The sequence below is a fragment of the Aspergillus udagawae genome, assembly GCF_001078395.1.
Source record: "Aspergillus udagawae IFM 46973 DNA, scaffold_8, whole genome shotgun sequence".
NCBI classification, from domain to species: domain Eukaryota; kingdom Fungi; phylum Ascomycota; class Eurotiomycetes; order Eurotiales; family Aspergillaceae; genus Aspergillus; species Aspergillus udagawae.
This window is the reverse complement of record NW_025091271.1, coordinates 674557-692160: the sequence shown is the minus strand read 5'-3', so window position 1 is coordinate 692160 and position 17604 is coordinate 674557. Positions and strand designations below refer to the sequence as shown.

At 50.9% G+C, this 17604-nt stretch overlaps 4 protein-coding genes across 4 annotated transcripts; 3 read left to right on the top strand and 1 right to left on the bottom strand.

Annotated features, from left to right (window-relative positions):
* Nucleotides 1-1246: 1246 nt before the first annotated feature.
* On the bottom strand, nt 1247-3197 carry sti1 (Hsp90 cochaperone STI1; the record flags this gene model as incomplete). The annotated part of the gene is made up of 4 exons (XM_043294590.1): nt 1247-1399; nt 1458-2049; nt 2109-3041; nt 3133-3197. The coding sequence occupies 4 exons, from the start codon at nt 3195-3197 to the stop codon at nt 1247-1249; spliced, it is 1743 nt and encodes a 580-aa protein (XP_043150525.1).
* A 485-nt stretch (nt 3198-3682) lies between these two features.
* On the top strand, nt 3683-4811 carry Aud_009740 (RPC34 RNA polymerase subunit family protein; the record flags this gene model as incomplete). The annotated part of the gene is made up of 2 exons (XM_043294589.1): nt 3683-3939; nt 4010-4811. 2 exons carry the CDS (start codon nt 3683-3685, stop codon nt 4809-4811), a joined length of 1059 nt encoding a protein of 352 aa, XP_043150524.1.
* A 3244-nt stretch (nt 4812-8055) lies between these two features.
* Nucleotides 8056-13011, top strand: Aud_009739 (putative membrane bound C2 domain protein (vp115); the record flags this gene model as incomplete). The annotated part of the gene is made up of 7 exons (XM_043294588.1): nt 8056-8268; nt 8343-8405; nt 8480-8735; nt 8799-11216; nt 11285-11425; nt 11474-11616; nt 11677-13011. 7 exons carry the CDS (start codon nt 8056-8058, stop codon nt 13009-13011), a joined length of 4569 nt encoding a protein of 1522 aa, XP_043150523.1.
* A 2219-nt stretch (nt 13012-15230) lies between these two features.
* On the top strand, nt 15231-17186 carry ugp1 (UTP glucose-1-phosphate uridylyltransferase; the record flags this gene model as incomplete). Its single annotated transcript, XM_043294587.1, has 2 exons — nt 15231-15332; nt 15723-17186. 2 exons carry the CDS (start codon nt 15231-15233, stop codon nt 17184-17186), a joined length of 1566 nt encoding a protein of 521 aa, XP_043150522.1.
* Between the last annotated feature and the right edge of the window lie 418 nt (nt 17187-17604).

The following is a 17604-nucleotide window of genomic DNA, read 5'->3' as shown; positions in this document are numbered from 1 at the left end:
AACCGCCGCGGATACTACTGCTTCTTCACCTCTCCAACCCACGTCAGGCAACACCAACCTTTTACTAGGCATCTCGCAACGGCTCAACCAGTCGCTTGCGCGGTCTACAAGTTCAGCCGCGTTAGCCACGCAAGGCATCGCGCGCAGCTCAGCTCCGGCAACCCCGTCTGGCACAACCCACTTCCAACAACGACAACGCGAATCATCGGCAGGAGCGGTAGAAAACAAGCGTCGCCGTCTCAACGCATCGTTGGGTACTCTTCCCGCTGCGTCCTCGAATCTCCGGCAGTCATCCCTTGGCCCCGGCACGCCCAAGGCAGGCACACCGGCTTCCAGTCGCGCAGGCAGCGCCGGGCCGCGGGCAACGGGCGCAATCAAGAAGGCCGCCACTAAGAAAGTCGCGCCTCATCAGCAACTCAAGAAGATCAAGGCCCATGGTAAAGCGACGAAACGCTCTTCCAGCGCGAGTGGTCGTGTCAAGCTCGGCGGTGCGACCAAGAAGTCCCCGTCCGCTGTTGGCGGCGATGAAGAAGAGGACGATTCGCTCCTCAGCAGCGCCGAGGCGTCGGATTCCAACGCCAGTGATTCTAGACGCATGGACGAGGACATTGACGAGGAGGATGAGGAAGAGGAGGGCAACGAGGATACCAAGGTCTACTGTACCTGCCGCAGTGTCAGTCATGGAGACATGGTCGCCTGTGATAACCCCAATTGTCCCTACGAGTGGTTCCATTGGAAGTGTGTTGGTCTGACAAGGGAGCCGGTGGGAACTTGGTATTGCCCACATTGCAAGTCAATCTTGGGCAAGTAGGTGGTCTCTGCTGTTATGTCTTTTTTTTCTGTTCTGGCGTTCACTATGCGATGTTGTTATTTCACTGTACATATACCCATCAGATGTACCTTCATGAAACGGTACCCGTTATGACATGCGAGATAGCATGAAGAACAAACTGTCTCCTTCCAACCCACGAGATAGCGGCTGATGTAATACAATACTACCTTAGGCGGCTCTGTATGTTGAGCTTAACTATACTTGGTGTAACTCTTCGAGTTACAAAAGCACTGTAAGAAGCAGTGGTATGTTCATAACATATCATGATTAACTAGAGCGTACAACAAACATGCATCATCACCTCATTACAACGTCTGAGGGAACGGTAAGTCGTTGCAAGGTCAATTTTGAAGCTTGCAAAAGAGTATCTGCAGATCATTTCCATCATATCTCCGTGACGAGAGCCCGAATCGTTTACCGACCGAGACGAATGACACCAGCCGCCATGAGTTTTTGGATCTTCGTCCGAACCTGGACGTTCTTCATGTGTTCTTGCAGGGCAGCAGGGTCGCTCTTGGCCTGCTGGAGGATGCTCTGCATGACTGGGTCCTGAAGGATCGACATGATCTGTGTGCGTCACGTTAGAACTACTGCGCTACTAATGGAGAAGGCTAAAATGACTTACCTCGGGGTCGTTCTGGATTCTCTCCATGGTCTGCTCCTCCGTCTCGCCAGCACGAGCGCTGAACTGAGCCTCCAGACACTTTTGTTGCTGCTGGTCGATCTCACGGGCGTGGGTTCCGTCGTCTTGCTCTGCGGCTTCTGTGCAGGCATCCAAGGCCCTGTTGTATTCCTTCATGGCAACCAGAGCTTGTGATTTGCGAATATAGGCGCGGATGAACTTGGGATCACGGCGGATAGCCTCGTCGCAATCCTGAACGGCCTGAGGGAAAGCCATAAGCTTGATGAGGGCAGCGGCACGGTTCGAGAATCCTCTGGGGTCGTGAGGAGCACGCTTGGTCATCTCAGTAAAGGCTTCAACAGCACCGGGCCAGTCCGCCTCCTGGAACTTCTTTTGGCCGAGCTCGCGAGCCTTTTCTGCCTCGGCAGGGTCAATGTACGCCTCTTTCTCGGCCTTGTCCTTGGCCTTTTCTGCGTTGCGGAGCTTGGTGAGAGCTTCGGGAGTGCGGTGTTCAGTGAGGGATTTGTGGTAGTATTCAATAGCTTGTGTGTAATCACCGAGCTTCTCATAAGCGCTACCGATTCTCGCGAAGGCCCTATGGAAGGGAAATTGTTAGCTGAGAAAAGGAAGAAGACGAAGACTGCAAAAACTCACTTGGCGATGACCTTGAAATCTGCCCGAAGTTCGCGACCTTCTTCAACGGCCTTCTGACAGACTTCGATGGCACCCTGGAGATCACCCTTCTCGAACTTGGCCGCACCGATGTTGTTCAAGTATGTAATGTCTTTGTTGAGCTCCCAAGCCTTGGTGTAGTGATCAATAGCCTCATCGAATTGCTTCTTCTTGTAGAAGTCGTTGCCGATCTTCTTCTCGGCGTCACCAGCTTCCCGGGCCTTCTTCTTCGCAAGAGTCTCCTCATCCTCGGGCTCAGGCTCAGGCTCGCGTGCCGGTTCGGGTTCCTTCTTCTTTTCGGCAGCAGCGGGCTTGACGTCGGGCATCGGCACGTCCTCCTCAGCTTCCGCAGCCTGAGAGGAGCCAGCGGCCTCCGGGGGAGCTCCAAAGCTCATGTCGATACCCAGCAACACACTCATAACCTGTAAGAAACGGGGATCCTGGATCTCCTGGGGGCCCATGCTGTTGGGGTTTTGCTGAAGGCGATGAAGTTTCGACATAAAGTCGGCGTCTGCAAGAAGGTGGGAAGTCTTGGGGTTGCTGGCTAATTTCTGGAACATCTGAGGGTCGTTGAAAATCCCACCCAATCCACCGGTAGGGTCGACACCGTCGGCCCGTGCTTCGCCATCGATGGCCCTCTTCACAGCGTTGAAACCAGACTTGGCCTGGTCGTTGCTGGGGTCGAGCTTCAGAGCTTCTTCGTAGGCATCGTGAGCACCCAAGAGGTCTCCGAGACCACGGCAAGCGGCTCCTTTACGGCTGTAACCCTTGGACCAGTCTGGCTTGATTTCAATGGCCTTGTTGGCATCATCCAGAGCTTTCTGGTAATCTGACTGCGCAGCGTAGACAGCTGACCGGTTGGAGTATAAAATGTGGTTGGTAGGCTCAATTTCAATAGCCTGTGTGAACTTCTCACTGTTCCATTTTAGAGAACGGTTAGTCTTCTTTCCCGCGAACCCCGTGCAGCCTCATTCAGACGAGCGGGGTAGCGTATATATATACGTACATAGCGGTAGGATAGTCCTTAGCAGAGAAGGCCTTGTTGCCCTCTGCTTTCAAAGCGTCAGCCATACTGCAATATTTTGTCAAGGACGGGTATGCTGGAACTGGTTGGAAACAATTGCGGTAGAGAATCAGCAGATGACGGACAAAGAGTGAGAGAGAGAGCTGGGCCCATATTAATGAGCTCTACCCGCTGGAGCTTCTGGAAATTTCCGAGAAAGTCATTGGATGCCTGAGGCAAAGCTCATGCCAAGCCTCCTGGAGCTTTACTGGCCCTAAACCCTTCTGGGCTGAGGGGAAGACACCGCCGAACAAAAAAAAATAACATCTCCGCCGCCTTTTCCTACGTAGTGGTTAGTCACGCTGCTACAATATTTTGACTCTGCCGAGGACGTGCATCTGTTCTTGCGCTTGCTACCTTGCGTTGCTCTGGCCGGTTGTCTTCCGTTGGCATCGCTTATCGGAGTTCGATTATTTTATTCTTATTTGACAATGCTCGCTTTCAATGCTGTTCGGTGATATTTCTCTCTCTCTCTGTGACCGACGGCTCGAAAATGGCCTCCGCAGGGCCCTCTGGCAGCTCCATCAACGAGCTTGCATCTAAACTTTACGACGAATGTCTGAAGAGATACGACTCTGATCATCTCTTTTATCAACAAGACCTGCTGGGCTTAGGTGTCACCGAAAGGAATAACCTACCACTTCTGCTGCAATGCACACAGTTGCTCGTTGACCAAAAGCTATTTCGCCTCCTTCAGGGCAAAAATGATCGTTTGGCATGGAAGATCATTTCTCGGGAAGACGCCGAGAAGTAGGTCACTCGTTGGATACTATCAAGTCAATGTGGACCGCTGCTAACGTCCTATTCTTTTCTTGCATAGGCTCCAGAATCTCAGCCCCGATGAAAGTCTAGTCTACAATGTCATCCACTCGACAGGACGCAACGGCATCTGGGTCCGTGCGATACAGAATCGGACCAACTTACACAAATCTATCTTAGATCGTTGCCTCAAATCACTGGAAGGGAAGAATTACATCAAGAGTGTCCACAATGTCAAGTTTCCGAGTCGGAAGATGTATATGCTGGCCGGCCTTGCTCCGAGTGAGGATGTGACGGGTGGCGCTTGGTTTACTGACGGCGTACTGGACGCGAACTTTATCAGTACGGTCGCTGGCTTCATCGAGTATACCGTTAGCCGGAAGAGTTGGTATGAGGTTCCTGCTACCGGGAACAAGCGCTTGAAAACGGCCGACGGGCGTGCCTCGGTAAAGCAAGAATCGGGTGAAAAGAAATATCTCCCTTATCCTGCCGGCTATGAGGGCTATCCGACGGTCGCGATGATTACTGCGGCAGTGAACGAAAGTGGGATAACACCCGTCCGGCTCGGAGAGGAGAGCATCATACAATTGCTGGAGATGCTCTGCTATGACAAGAAGCTCGTTGCGCTGAACAACGGTCAATTCTATAAATCGGTCAAGAACCCCGCAGCTGTGAAAATGGAAAAGAATCGGAAACCAGAGGGTGACGTGGAGGACGTGGGCGACAGGCTGGTCACGAACGCCATGACCGAAGCACCCTGCGGTCCATGCCCTGTCTTCAAGCTCTGCGTCCCTGGCGGTGCCGTGAGTCCGGAGAGCTGCGAGTATTACGATCCTTGGCTGCAAAAGGCTCTCGGATTTTAGCTTGTTGCACGAGCTTGTCGTCGATGAACGTCGTCCCACGGCTGATATCACTGTTCCTTTCTTCTGTTTTCTACCTTCGTATTTATAGCGCGCTCATCTTGCGCCAGGTCATTTGTGTGTGTGCATAGCGTTGGCGTTCTTATGTCTCGGGACTGGTCAAGGTTTTAAGGTCTCCTGTTCTCTTGATATGAGCAACCCGTTCAGGGTTAGAGAATGAGATCAGAGTTTAAGATATGATTGCGTCTAGTGGCTTGTAATGATATGCTATGAATCGGAGATCCTTCTGGCTCTAGCTTTGCATCAGACAGCCCTGGTCTAGCTTACTTGATTTTTGAAGGTTGCAAGTATCATTAGTAGAAGTATCTTATTGACATCGATTAGTTGCTAGTACCCCATCATCATCCGAGGGTTGTCAATCATCTAAACTGATGTTCCGAGGAAGAATATTGCCGTTGAAGCATTGGAGGGCGAACAGAGTTATTCATCAAAGCGGACCTGCTGAACCAACTCAAATCTCGACAAGCTTGAGATCACCATCACATCACTTCGGCGAGAACGTCTTATTCATAAGAGAAATTAAGGCGGCAAGTTGCTGAACAATGAATAGTGGAAGGACGTAAAGGGCTCTGCCACCTCAAGTGAAGCCATAAGGGGAAGCCATTCCTGTCCTACTGTACATACTGCAGGACTACCATAGTACGGAGTAAGGCCTATCTGCGCACTGCGTCACTACTCCGAGTATGTAGTATCTAGACTAGGTATTGAGACAGACGTTAGCTGCATGACTAGCTTGAACTTGCAAAGTTAAATCCGGCGCATGGACCTGGAGTCTGGTCCCCGTCTTCGGTTATTCTGTAAAATTCCATGATTCAATTCCACCAGAGGCCCAGGCTCAAGCCTCAATATCCAGGTTTCTCTAGCTTATGCATGATTGCGATTTCATCACACACGTGAATGGCCTCGAGTGAATAGTGCCTCAGGCTGACGAGCATCTATGGTTGTGCAAGATCTCCCCCACATCTTCATTGAGAACCATGGGTGGATGTGAGACAGTCAATGGTTCCTAGCTTCGTAGCAGTATCAAGTTATCAACTGGTCCGTTTTAAGGTTGATCGTATAGTCATGAACTAGTGTAAGCATGGGCCGTTTCAATGGACTGAAATCGATAGTTGTAGTCAATCCTCGACGTGGACTATTAGTGGTGTCTACGATTGAACAAAATAATCGCTGCAGTGGTTTAAAGTCCTTGATATATTTTATGAGGGTAGGAAGGATTGGGATGGCCGTGGTCAAAGTTTCAATCCTGTATGCTTGACCTACCTCGAATATATATCATTTTCCACGGAGTAGTATACTCTGTCCAATGATCTCAGATCGCAGGACAATTCAGCTCAATGCTTGTACAGCGTACGCTATGTGCCTACGTGTAAGCAAAGGCACTAGCCAGGTATTATCTTTGATGTCAACTTGCGTGGCAATTGGCAAAAATCAAGATGACCGAGATTTCGGGGTTATTACAATCGACCTGTATATTCCTTGAGGAAGTGTTGCTGGTGACGGAAGGATAACTGGGCAACAGGAGAGTGCCAGTACTTCATTCAGAATTTTACTCAAAGGGTTGCCTACTATTGCTCTCTGTGGAATTCGGATCTGGAGACGATGAGGTCAAATATGATAATATGGTTTTGTACGTGACGCCGAAAGCCAGGCATCGCTCACAGTCGATAATGTGAAGTTGTCGCAAGAAACCAGTGCAGATGTGATTTACAGTGAGGAATCTCGACAGGACTCAACCGTTAATGTAGCTGCCTGATTGGTAAGAGACGGTATCTGATACAGAACTAGGAAGGCAATTGGAGGATGATTTTCTTGACAGATGATGCAGTACCTACACAGTAGGTATTCATCCATCTAAGGAACTTTACCATACCCCGTACCTTAGTCATAGTCATACCAGACTAACTAGAGGACAGTGATGTGGCGCACTATCGACTTAGCCTTCCAGTGTTTCTACTTTTGGGTTAGCTTGGATCCAATAATGTGGCGGTGCAATTATTATTCTAAGAGCTCCTTGACAGGCCGTTTGCGCTCAACCAGGCCGACGTGCCTCGGCTACTCAGTATTTTGCTGTATGTTAAAGTATCATACTAAAACTGGTATTCCGCAGTACAAGAAGGACTAATAATTCAGTGGAATATTATTGGAAGAAACGTGGATCGTTCGTAAAGCGAAGTGCTGTCTGCTGTCGTAATTCACGCTAATCGCCGATAGTCTCAAGTCTCCACAAAAAAATGATTCGTTCAGGAGAAGAAAGGATAACGAATGAGGAGGGGAAAAAGAAAGTAGTACTAAAGGTACCTAGGAACTAGGAAGTAGATCGATCGCGGAACCTTCATCCTCCTTTTCTGGACGGTAGGTAGACAGATACGTCACGACCCGAAGCTAGCTGGCCTGATCCCTTTTCTTGACCTCCTCCAGAGTCTGTCGACTAATAGATAGATATCTCTCTACCTTCTACTTCGAGAGTACTCTATGTCAAATTCCTCTATATCTTGATCGTCACCTATCCAATCAATTGGCATTCATCATCGGCCTTTTGTACCCTTTAATCCCCATAATCGTTCTCTCGCGCTGATCCATGCCACTCCACCATACTCCGTACACTGGCCGCGCTCACTTTTGACGCAAGTGGCTCTGAATCAACTCAATCCTCGGCTGCGTTACCCTGATCTGACCGAACTCTTCTCTATTCTATTTATTTCATCATAAACCCATCTGGTCGACTTTCGACAGTGTATACTAAGAATACTGCCTCCTTCTCTCGCCCGTTCTCGGAAGTGGGTGCCTCAGTTCCCAGGTACGGAGCAAGTCCCGCTACCTAAGTGTATCTCCATCTCAGCTCGTCATTGTTGGCACTTTGGGCTCCCCGCTGCGGAGATTTTTGAAGGCAACCATCGAAACTAAGCGCCAAAATCCGATGCTCACACTTGAGCGCCCCCCAAACTCTCTTGAACCGAAATACACACTATTGCCTTAGATTTTGTATTTTTCGTTGATCCTTTTTCTCTCTCATTTTCTTTTCCCACCCTTGTCCTTGCTCATCAGTACATCATCAGTACATATTTGTCCTCGTCTTCTCACGACTCCAAGAGAAGAAGGCCACCATTGGCGGTTCTCTAACGGTTTGTAGTAGGTGAATTCTTCACCCGAAGCTTCTGCTTTGTTCCCCGGACCGGCGGCAGCCATGGCCTCGCAGAACGTAGAGGACCAAAAGCTTGAATTGAGGCAGCAGGGAGCCATTGAGACTGCGCAAGAGGCCTCCAAAGACCCTCAATCTAATCTCCGACCAGAAGCGGTGGAGAAGGTATTGATCGAGGAAACAAGAAAAGCTGGCTTGCCCGCGTATCAATTCAACCCTGACGCTTCTCCCGAAGAGAAAGCCGCAGCAGCAGCAGCAGTGAGTTTTACCTTAACTTTGTCCACGCTCGTTGTAGTTGAATGATCGCTAATCTCCCTCTCCATTCCCCATAGCGAGTACCACCAGGTTTTCATCATGACAAAAAGCCCAAAGCGAAGGCTATTGTTACGGACGTTGTGAGTACGCTTCAGGCTTCTAGCACTACCCTCATTCTACGATCAAACGGCTAATGTTGACAACCATCCCATAGGATGATGGAACTCCGGACCAATATGTCTTGCCCCCTCCGAAATCGGCGACAGACCTCATGAAGGAAGAAACCGTGAAAACCGAGGAGGACAACAAAGAAGACGCGGGAATCACCGATGATTTGCGATGGGCTCGCGACCGGACAGGATGGGCTCCGCAGTTCGAAAAGCTACAGACCGAGGAAGAGAAGGCAGAGGGTACATTGTTAGATCACCAGGACTTTCTGGAAAGCAAACTGGATGATAGGTTCTTCGGAGGTGAGAGAAAGTTATCCCATGCCCATGTCCTCTCCACGACCGTCGTTCTGATAGCAATCTAAGACTGGTTTCACAATGCCGGCGTGATTATCTTTGCGTGTTTAGCCTCCTGGCTCGTTGCTGTCTTGGGCGGCGGACTGGGCTGGATCTTTATTGTCATGGCTGCGTGTGGTACGTACTATCGAACATCGATTCGGCGCCTGCGACGGAATTTTCGGGACGACGTCAGCCGTGAAATGGCCAAGCAACGCCTGGAAACCGACACCGAGAGCTTGGAATGGATCAACAGCTTCCTGGTCAAGTTCTGGCCCATTTATGCGCCCGTCTTGTGCGACTCGATCATAAACTCGGTTGACCAGGTTCTCAGCACTTCGACCCCTGCCATGCTCGATAGTTTGCGATTGAAGACTTTTATCCTGGGTAGCAAGCCTCCGCGGTTGGAGCACGTCAAGACCTATCCTAAAACTGAAGTCGACACTGTCATTATGGATTGGAAGTTCAGCTTCACGCCAAACGACGTCATGGATTTGACTGCCCGCCAGCTGAAGAACAAGATCAACCCCAAGATCGTCTTGGAAGTCAGAGTTGGCAAAGGTGTTGTGAGCAAAGGTCTAGACGTGATTGTTGAGGACATGGCTTGCAGCGGTCTCATGAGGGTCAAGGTGAAGCTTCAGATTCCTTTCCCTCACATCGAGCGTGTTGATGTCTGCTTCTTGGAGCGACCGGAGATCGACTATGTCTGCAAACCCCTCGGAGGCGACACTCTTGGCTTCGACATTAACTTCATTCCCGGTCTTGAGAGTTTCATCAAGGAGCAGATCCACGGCAATCTGGGACCCATGATGTACGCTCCTAACGTCTTCCCGATCGAAATTGCCAAGATGCTGGCTGGCAACGCTGTGGACCAGGCTATCGGCGTGGTCGCTGTGACACTCCATGGCGCTCAGCAGTTGAAGAACCCAGATAAGTTTGCAGGAACCCCCGACCCTTACGCTGTCGTGTCTCTCAACAACCGCGTCGAACTGGGTCGCACGAAGACCGTCCACGATACGGATAGTCCCAGATGGGGAGAAACGGTCTATGTTATTATCACCTCCTTTGCAGAGTCGCTCACAATCATCCCATACGACTGGAACGAGTACCGGAAGGACAAAGAACTCGGCACTGCTAATTTCCCATTGGACAGGCTTGAAGAGCAGCCAGAGCACGAAAGCATCTACCTCGAAGTCATGGCCAGCGGCAGACCGCGTGGCGCAATCCATGCCGATATTCGATTCTTCCCCGTGCTGGAAGGCCGCAAGCTGGAGAACGGCGAAACCGAGCCCCCACCGGAGCTGAACACTGGTATTGCCCGGTTTACCGTTGAGCAGGCCAAGGATCTTGATGCAGCGAAGAGTATAGTCGGCCAGCTCAACCCTTACGGCGTCCTTCTCTTGAACGGAAAGGAAATCCACATCACGAAGAAACTAAAGCGCACGAACAACCCTATTTTCCAGGACAACTCTAAGGAATTCTTGATCACGGACAGAAAGTCGGCTCGTCTGGGATTGATCATCAAGGACGACCGCGATCTCAGAACGGACCCCATTCTTGGTTCGTACCAAATCAAGCTGAATGATATGCTCAAGATGATGGAAAAGGGCCAGAACTGGTTCCATCTTCAGGGAACCAAGACTGGGCGGGCCAAGTTGACCTTGCAGTGGAAACCAGTTGCTATCGGTGGCATCTCTGGAAGTGCTGGTTACATTGATCCTATCGGTGTGATGCGCTTCCACTTCAAGAGTGCAACTGATCTTCGGAACCTGGAGAAGATGGGCAAGTCTGATCCATACGTCAGGGTTCTGCTGTCTGGAATTATGAAAGGTCGTACGGTTACTTTCCGAAATAACCTCAACCCTGAGTGGGATGAGGTGGTGTATGTCCCTATTCACAGCTCCCGTGAGAAGCTTACTTTGGAGGTTATGGATGAGGAGTCGATCAATGATGACCGCAGCCTGGGCTCATTTGAGATCAACGCTTCTGACTACGTCCATGAGAATGAGAACGGCGAGTACGAGACCGACGACGAGAAGCAGCTCATCTCAAGTCCTCTTCGCTCGGGCCACCGTGAAAAGGGTCTCCTCAATTACACCGTTGCATTCTACCCAGCTGTGCCTGTGGTTAACCCTGAGGATGAGGAAGAAGAGGAAGCCGAGGAGATGGAAGGTCTCGATGTCCCAGCGGCGAGGAAGAGTATCGACTCTAAGCGCAAAAGCTACCATTCCAAGAACCCTAGCGTCGATTCCAAGACATCAAGAACCTCCACCAATGGCCAAAATGGTGCTGCGACAAACGGTACTACGACTAATGGTGATGATCTCAAAGTACCCAACCGCAACGGTAGCTTCTCCTCAACCGCCAAGGACTCCGAAGTCATGTCCGTCAGGTCTATCAAGGAAGTGCCGAAGACATACATTGCCGCTGAGGATATTTCCAAATATGGTACTTTCCATTGCCCTTTCTCCTTTCGTATTACTGATCTACGAGGCGGGTTGCTTACATATTCACAGAGTCTGGCTTCGTGGTGTTCAAGTTCCACGAAGTTCAACTTTCTCGTTCGAATGTGCAGTTGGAGGTGCTGATGGACGACCACATGTTCCCGTCGTACTCGACAGCCAAGATCCGCTCAAAGGCTGCCAAGCTAGTTGATGGTTTGTCCCCTGAGCCTACTTCAAGAGAAAGAGGCTGATCAGTAGTAGTTGGAGATGCTTTCGTACGTGAAATGGAATTTTCCAAGATCACTCTTCGCCTGGTAGACAAGAACGATGGCAAGGACGACAGCGACGAACACACAGTTGCGAAACTGACTGGCGATACACTTCCGACGCTGCAGCGTATTTTGGTATATTCACTGCCGATCAAGCCTGCTTTTTGTTGCGGATAGTTAACTAACCATATGTAGTATACGCCCACTGAACTTGTTCTCCGGTCGAACGACGGGGAGGTGAGTAAGGTGACAGTCAGTGCCAGGTACATCCCTGTGAAGATGAAGCTTGACCCGTCCGAGAGTATTAACAACATGGGTAACCTTCGTGTGAATGTTCTGGATGCCGCCGACCTTCCCTCTGCAGACCGCAACGGCTTCAGCGATCCTTACTGCAAATTCAAATTGGGGGACAAGGAAGTTTTCAAGACCAAGGTGCAGAAGAAGACTCTTCACCCTGCATGGAACGAATTCTTCGAGATCCCTATCAAATCTCGAATTGGCGCCAAATTCCGCGTGGACGTGTACGATTGGGACTTTGGTGAGAAGGCCGACTATCTAGGCGGTGCCGACATCAACCTTGAGATGCTGGAGCCCTTCCACAGCCAGGAAGTTACGTTAACGCTCGACGGCAAGTCGGGAGCCATCCGTCTGAACATGCTCTTCAAGTCAAACTATGTCATGCGGTCCCGTCAAGGATCCTCCACGTTCTCCGGTACTTTCGCAACCCCTGGCAAGATCGTTGGCGCCCCAGTCAAGGGAGTCGGCTTTGTAGGCGGCAATGTCATCAAGGGTGCATCGTTCTTGAAGCATGGCATCATGTCACGGTTCAAGGGAGATGATTCGTCGAGCGGTGAGATCCCGGAGGAACCAGAAGAAGTCTCGAAGACGGAGACAACCCAGACACCATCCGCCATCTTGGTCGACGGTGCGACCGCGCCAAGCTCGACTCTCAACTCATTACAGCACGCACGGACCCGAAGCGTGGTGTCGCACTTTGGTGACCGACTCGGCATTGGTGGCGGAGCGGGCAAGGGAGAGACTGGCACTGCGACGATCGCTGTAGTCTCTGCCAGCAACTACCCTCCATCATCCAACGTCCGAGTCATAATCAAGGCGCTCGGTCCCAAGGGTGCCAAGGAGGTGCTCAAGACCAAGGCCATCAAGGCCAGCGGCGGCGGGCCGGTGCAGTTTGACGCCTCGCACGAGACTTGCCGAGTGCACAACACCACGGCGGATGCGCAGTACCAGGTCCGCGTCGTCGACCACGCGACATTTGGCTCGGACAGCACTCTGGGCGAGGCCCTGTTCTTTGTGGACGACCAGGGCTCCGTGGCCGGACAAGAGAAGCAGGTCAAGGTCGGCAGCGGGGTCGTGTGCATCAGGAGCAGTTTCTCGCAGCCAGAATCGAGCCTGCGACCTGGAACTGCGCACTCCAACAATGATGCGTCGTCGGAGCTGATGGACAGTCCCGACTCGAAGAAGGCGGGCCGGCGAAGCTTCCTTAGCAAGAGGAGCGTGAGTGGGGCATAGTGTATATAGATTTGAGAGAGAAGGCTGGATATGTGGATGGTCTACTTTTTATTGTTTATTTTTCCTTACTTGGTTTATGTGATGATATCCCTGATAGCGTCTGGATGTATTGACGTGGGCATTTATTCGTGAACCTTGGAGAAGAAAAAGATGTAGTCATGATAACGTGCATGAATGCCCTCGGATGCCAGTCCCGATGGCTGGTGTAACAGTGGAAAAGATACCCGACATGGATGAAGGCAAACGACCTGTCTCATCCACCTCGTATCGACAACTCTCTACTACCTACAGGACTGAAGTGTGTACTCCGTAATCTTAAGCTATCGTGGTTAGCAGAGTACAGAGAATTCTGATTCTGTGATGGTACGTAGATAGGGACCTGAGCTTTGACGGTCGGTCAATAAGCTGCCCACCCATCTTAGGAGACCAGTGACAGTGACAGTGACAGTGACCCGCCAATCTGAGATCGGTAGAAGAAATGAAGACTGTAACAATAGACTTCCTAGAGCACAGCTAGAAGAAGAATCTTCCCAGGTCTTCCGTGGGGGTTCTAGATCGTGTACCCATGGATTTTCCTTTCTGATAGTGAGACAGGGCTTGTGGAGTGTGGGCTGTGAGACAGGGGATGACGGTCCATACGCTATTGATTTCCATGGCTTTCAGGATTCTACTACGGCTGCTGTGGGTTTGATTTGGGCTGGTGTGGTTGGTACGGAGTACCACTGTACCAGAGACTAATTTTTACATTTTAATGAAGACAGCGAGGAGGTAAATTTAGCAATCAATGATAAGTAACTATCTATCAAGTCTATCTACTCGGTACCAGACTGTGGATGGATATTAGACCGCAAGGACCGATTTGGGATGGTCAGTCCGCCACGGACAGGGAGCCAAACTGCCAAGAGGTTGAGACAGGGACTGCGATTGAGTGGGAGGACGGGAGCGATCTGATCACCGGCTGGACTTTCTGCTCTCTTGAAGAGATAGGACGAGAGAGTGTGTTACTGCTACCTTTCTTAGGATGTGTGTCTCAATGTACCCTATAGTTGTGATATGGTGTATATGCGTGGTGTCTGCTCCAGTAATGTTAACATAGGTATGGAGTAGATACTCCTGGATAAGGTGACGAGGTCTGTGGGGCAAATGATTGCGATGGGTTGTGAACCCTGAAAAAGGGGGAGCTTAATACCTGGCTGAGGTCTAGAATACTACAGAGTTCAGCCGGTTTCAATGTCGCTGCAATTGTCAGTTGTGAGGGGTCGGATGACTTGAGCTTGTCGCATACTTGGTGATGGTTGACAATTGACAAGTCGAGTTTTCTGCTTGCAGAGATACCTTAGGCAGAAAAAATGCTTCAGAATAATCGGGAGACCAAGAAAGAAAGATAGCGGTGTATCCGCAGAGTACAGGACCGTCCGAAATACAGTACCGTACCATACGTTGCTGTACCAACGCCCCTGACACTCGGATATTGCAGCTTGTACAACCAATCAAAAGACAGAATTGGTCCATTCCTGTCTCCTGTACTGGGAAACGGACACAATCCGTACAGTGTCTTACTGTACCCCCACTGGGAGGGGAAAAAGGAACACCATCGTCATCGTCCCGCATAGCTAATAAATAATAGTAGCAATAATAATAGCACGGTAACAAGAGCTGCGACCAAGTTGGCAGCAAGCTTGACCGTTCTTCGATAGGTAGAGGCATTTATATTAGTTAACCAGCATCCCTCTTCTCATCTCTTCTCTTGTTTCTCTCTTCTCTGTCAACTACCATCTCCCCACCTACTCTACTGTTACCGTCCCTCAACAGCGAAAAAATGTATGTGCTCCCCCTGTCGTTCCCAAGGTACCTTAGGAGTACCTCTACCCCTCCCAAGTATTACCTGCTTGCTGTATTGCCAATGACGGCAGCTTGTCGACATCCTGCTGCCCCTCTGTCGATCGATCGACACTCTCCCGTGGCAACTTTGTCTGGATTCTGAACAGAAAACCCAGACCTGTTTTCCCACTTAAATCAAGCTTCGTGTCCTCTCTCGCTTTCTTTTCCCGCCCTTTTGACCGTCTACTTTCCCACCCAAAGACTGTCGTCACTAACTTGGCCTGCTTGAGTACTTAGTGAGCGGACTTTGACCACATCGATAAGCTCTGTTCTTCGAGTGGATATCTACGTCTTCACTTCTCTACCTCTAGAAATCGCCCGCAAAATCATCACTCATAATGGCAGCCAAAGCTTTGCCTACTCACCTCAGAGCTCCCGCCAACGAGGCCTCTAACGATGGCTCGTTCGGAAAGCACCACGCGAAGTCCCAGTCTCACATGGTAAGTTGATCATCTTGCAGTCGCATTTCCTCTGGTCGCAGAATCAGAACCTGGCACGAAAAGCTCTCCGGTGCTCTAAAATCACAATTCAGTTGGTGTTGGAAGGAGGTGCTGGACAGCTGGGCTTGCCTAGTTTCAGCCACAATCACCTACAGTGCTTAAATACCTCACCCTGTCTTTCCTTCAACTTGTGACAGTTCATGCATTGTTTACCACAACAAGCTCTCTCGTTCTGCATCCTTGCCCCTTTTATCAGCTTTGCTACAAGCATTATCCCCATCCATCAAGTTCCCTTATCATTTTCAATTTGATAGCTGCGGCGATAGTCATAGCAACATGCCTCTCTTTTTTCCTTCTGCAAACAAACTGACCCAATTTCCTCGTGCTCAGGCCTTCGAGAATGCCTCCACCAGCGTCGCTGCTTCTCAGATGCGTAATGCTCTGAACGCCCTCGCCGAGACCGTTCCTGACCCCGACGAGAAGAAGCGCTTCGAGGCCGAGATGGACAACTTCTTCGCTCTCTTCCGCAGATTCCTCAACGATAAGGCCAAGGGCAATGTCGTCAACTGGGACCGCATCAACCCTCCTGCGCCCAACCAGGTCGTCGACTACAAAGACCTGGGCGCCGAGGCGTCGGTGGAGTTCCTGAACAAGCTGGCCGTCGTCAAGCTCAACGGTGGTCTCGGTACCTCCATGGGTTGCGTTGGTCCCAAGTCCGTCATTGAAGTCCGTGAGGGCATGTCCTTCTTGGATTTGTCCGTTCGTCAGATTGAACACCTGAACCGCACCTACAACGTCAACGTGCCCTTCGTTCTGATGAACTCGTTCAACACCGACCAGGACACCCAGTCCATCATCAAGAAGTATCAGGGCCACAACGTCGACATCATCACCTTCAACCAGTCCCGCTACCCTCGTATCATCAAGGACTCTCTCCTCCCCGCCCCCAAGAGCTTTGACGCTCCTCTGCAGGACTGGTACCCTCCCGGTCACGGTGACGTTTTCGAGTCGCTGTACAACTCGGGCACTCTGGACAAGCTGCTCGACCGTGGTGTCGAGTACATCTTCCTCTCCAATGCCGACAATCTCGGTGCCGTTGTGGATCTCCGGATCTTGCAGCACATGGCGGACACCAACGCTGAGTACATCATGGAGTTGACCGACAAGACCAAGGCCGACGTCAAGGGTGGTACCATCATTGACTACGAGGGCAAGGCCCGCCTGCTCGAAATCGCCCAGGTGCCCAAGGAGCACGTCAACGAGTTCAAGTCCATCAAGAAGTTCAAGTACTTCAACACCAACAATATCTGGATGAACCTCCGCGCCATCAAGCGTGTTGTTGAGGAGAACGAGTTGGAGATGGAGATCATTGCCAACGAGAAGTCCATCCCCGCCGACAAGAAGGGCGAGGCCGACCAGGCCATCTACCAGCTGGAGACCGCCGTCGGTGCGGCCATCCGCCACTTCAAGAACGCACACGGTGTCAACGTCCCCCGTCGCCGTTTCCTGCCCGTCAAGACTTGCTCCGATCTCTTGCTGGTCAAGTCGGATCTCTACCGTCTCGAGCACGGTCAGCTCGTCATGGACCCCAACCGCTTCGGCGGTGTGCCCGTCATCAAGCTTGGATCAGACTTCAAGAAGGTGTCGGATTTCCAGAAGCGCATCCCCAGCATTCCTCGCATCGTCGAGCTGGATCACCTCACCATTACCGGTGCTGTCAACCTCGGCCGCAATGTCACCCTGAAGGGAACCGTCATTATCGTCGCTACCGAGGGCAGCACGATCGACATCCCCCCTGGCTCGGTGCTGGAGAACTGTGTGGTCCAGGGAAGCTTGAGAATCCTGGAGCACTAAATGAAACGAGTTTCATTGCTTCTCTTCTACCCTTGGTCATTTTTAATTCACCTCGCATGTCCGGTTGCCGCCATCGGGGTGAGGGGAGTTGCGTCGGGCAGCGTGGGTTAATAGAACTGTGTTAAGAAGCGGGTTGACTTCTCTGGGTATTTTGGGTGGTTCGTCGAGATGTCTGGTTGACTAAAATTGCCAGGAAAGCACGTTTGTGCCTAAGCATTACGCATGGTTTTTGTGGTGTGTGTGCAAATCCTTATTTGGCAGTGCAGCAATTCGTCAGTGTTCTTCTCTTCTTACTGTTATTTAATTGTGTCGCTTGTGAAGCCACTCCTGGTTGAATGGAGTTCCTGAGCGAGGGTGATTCATTGAGGACTATCTCTTATTGGTGTCGTCCGCTAGCTGGACATCATAATGGCAAATC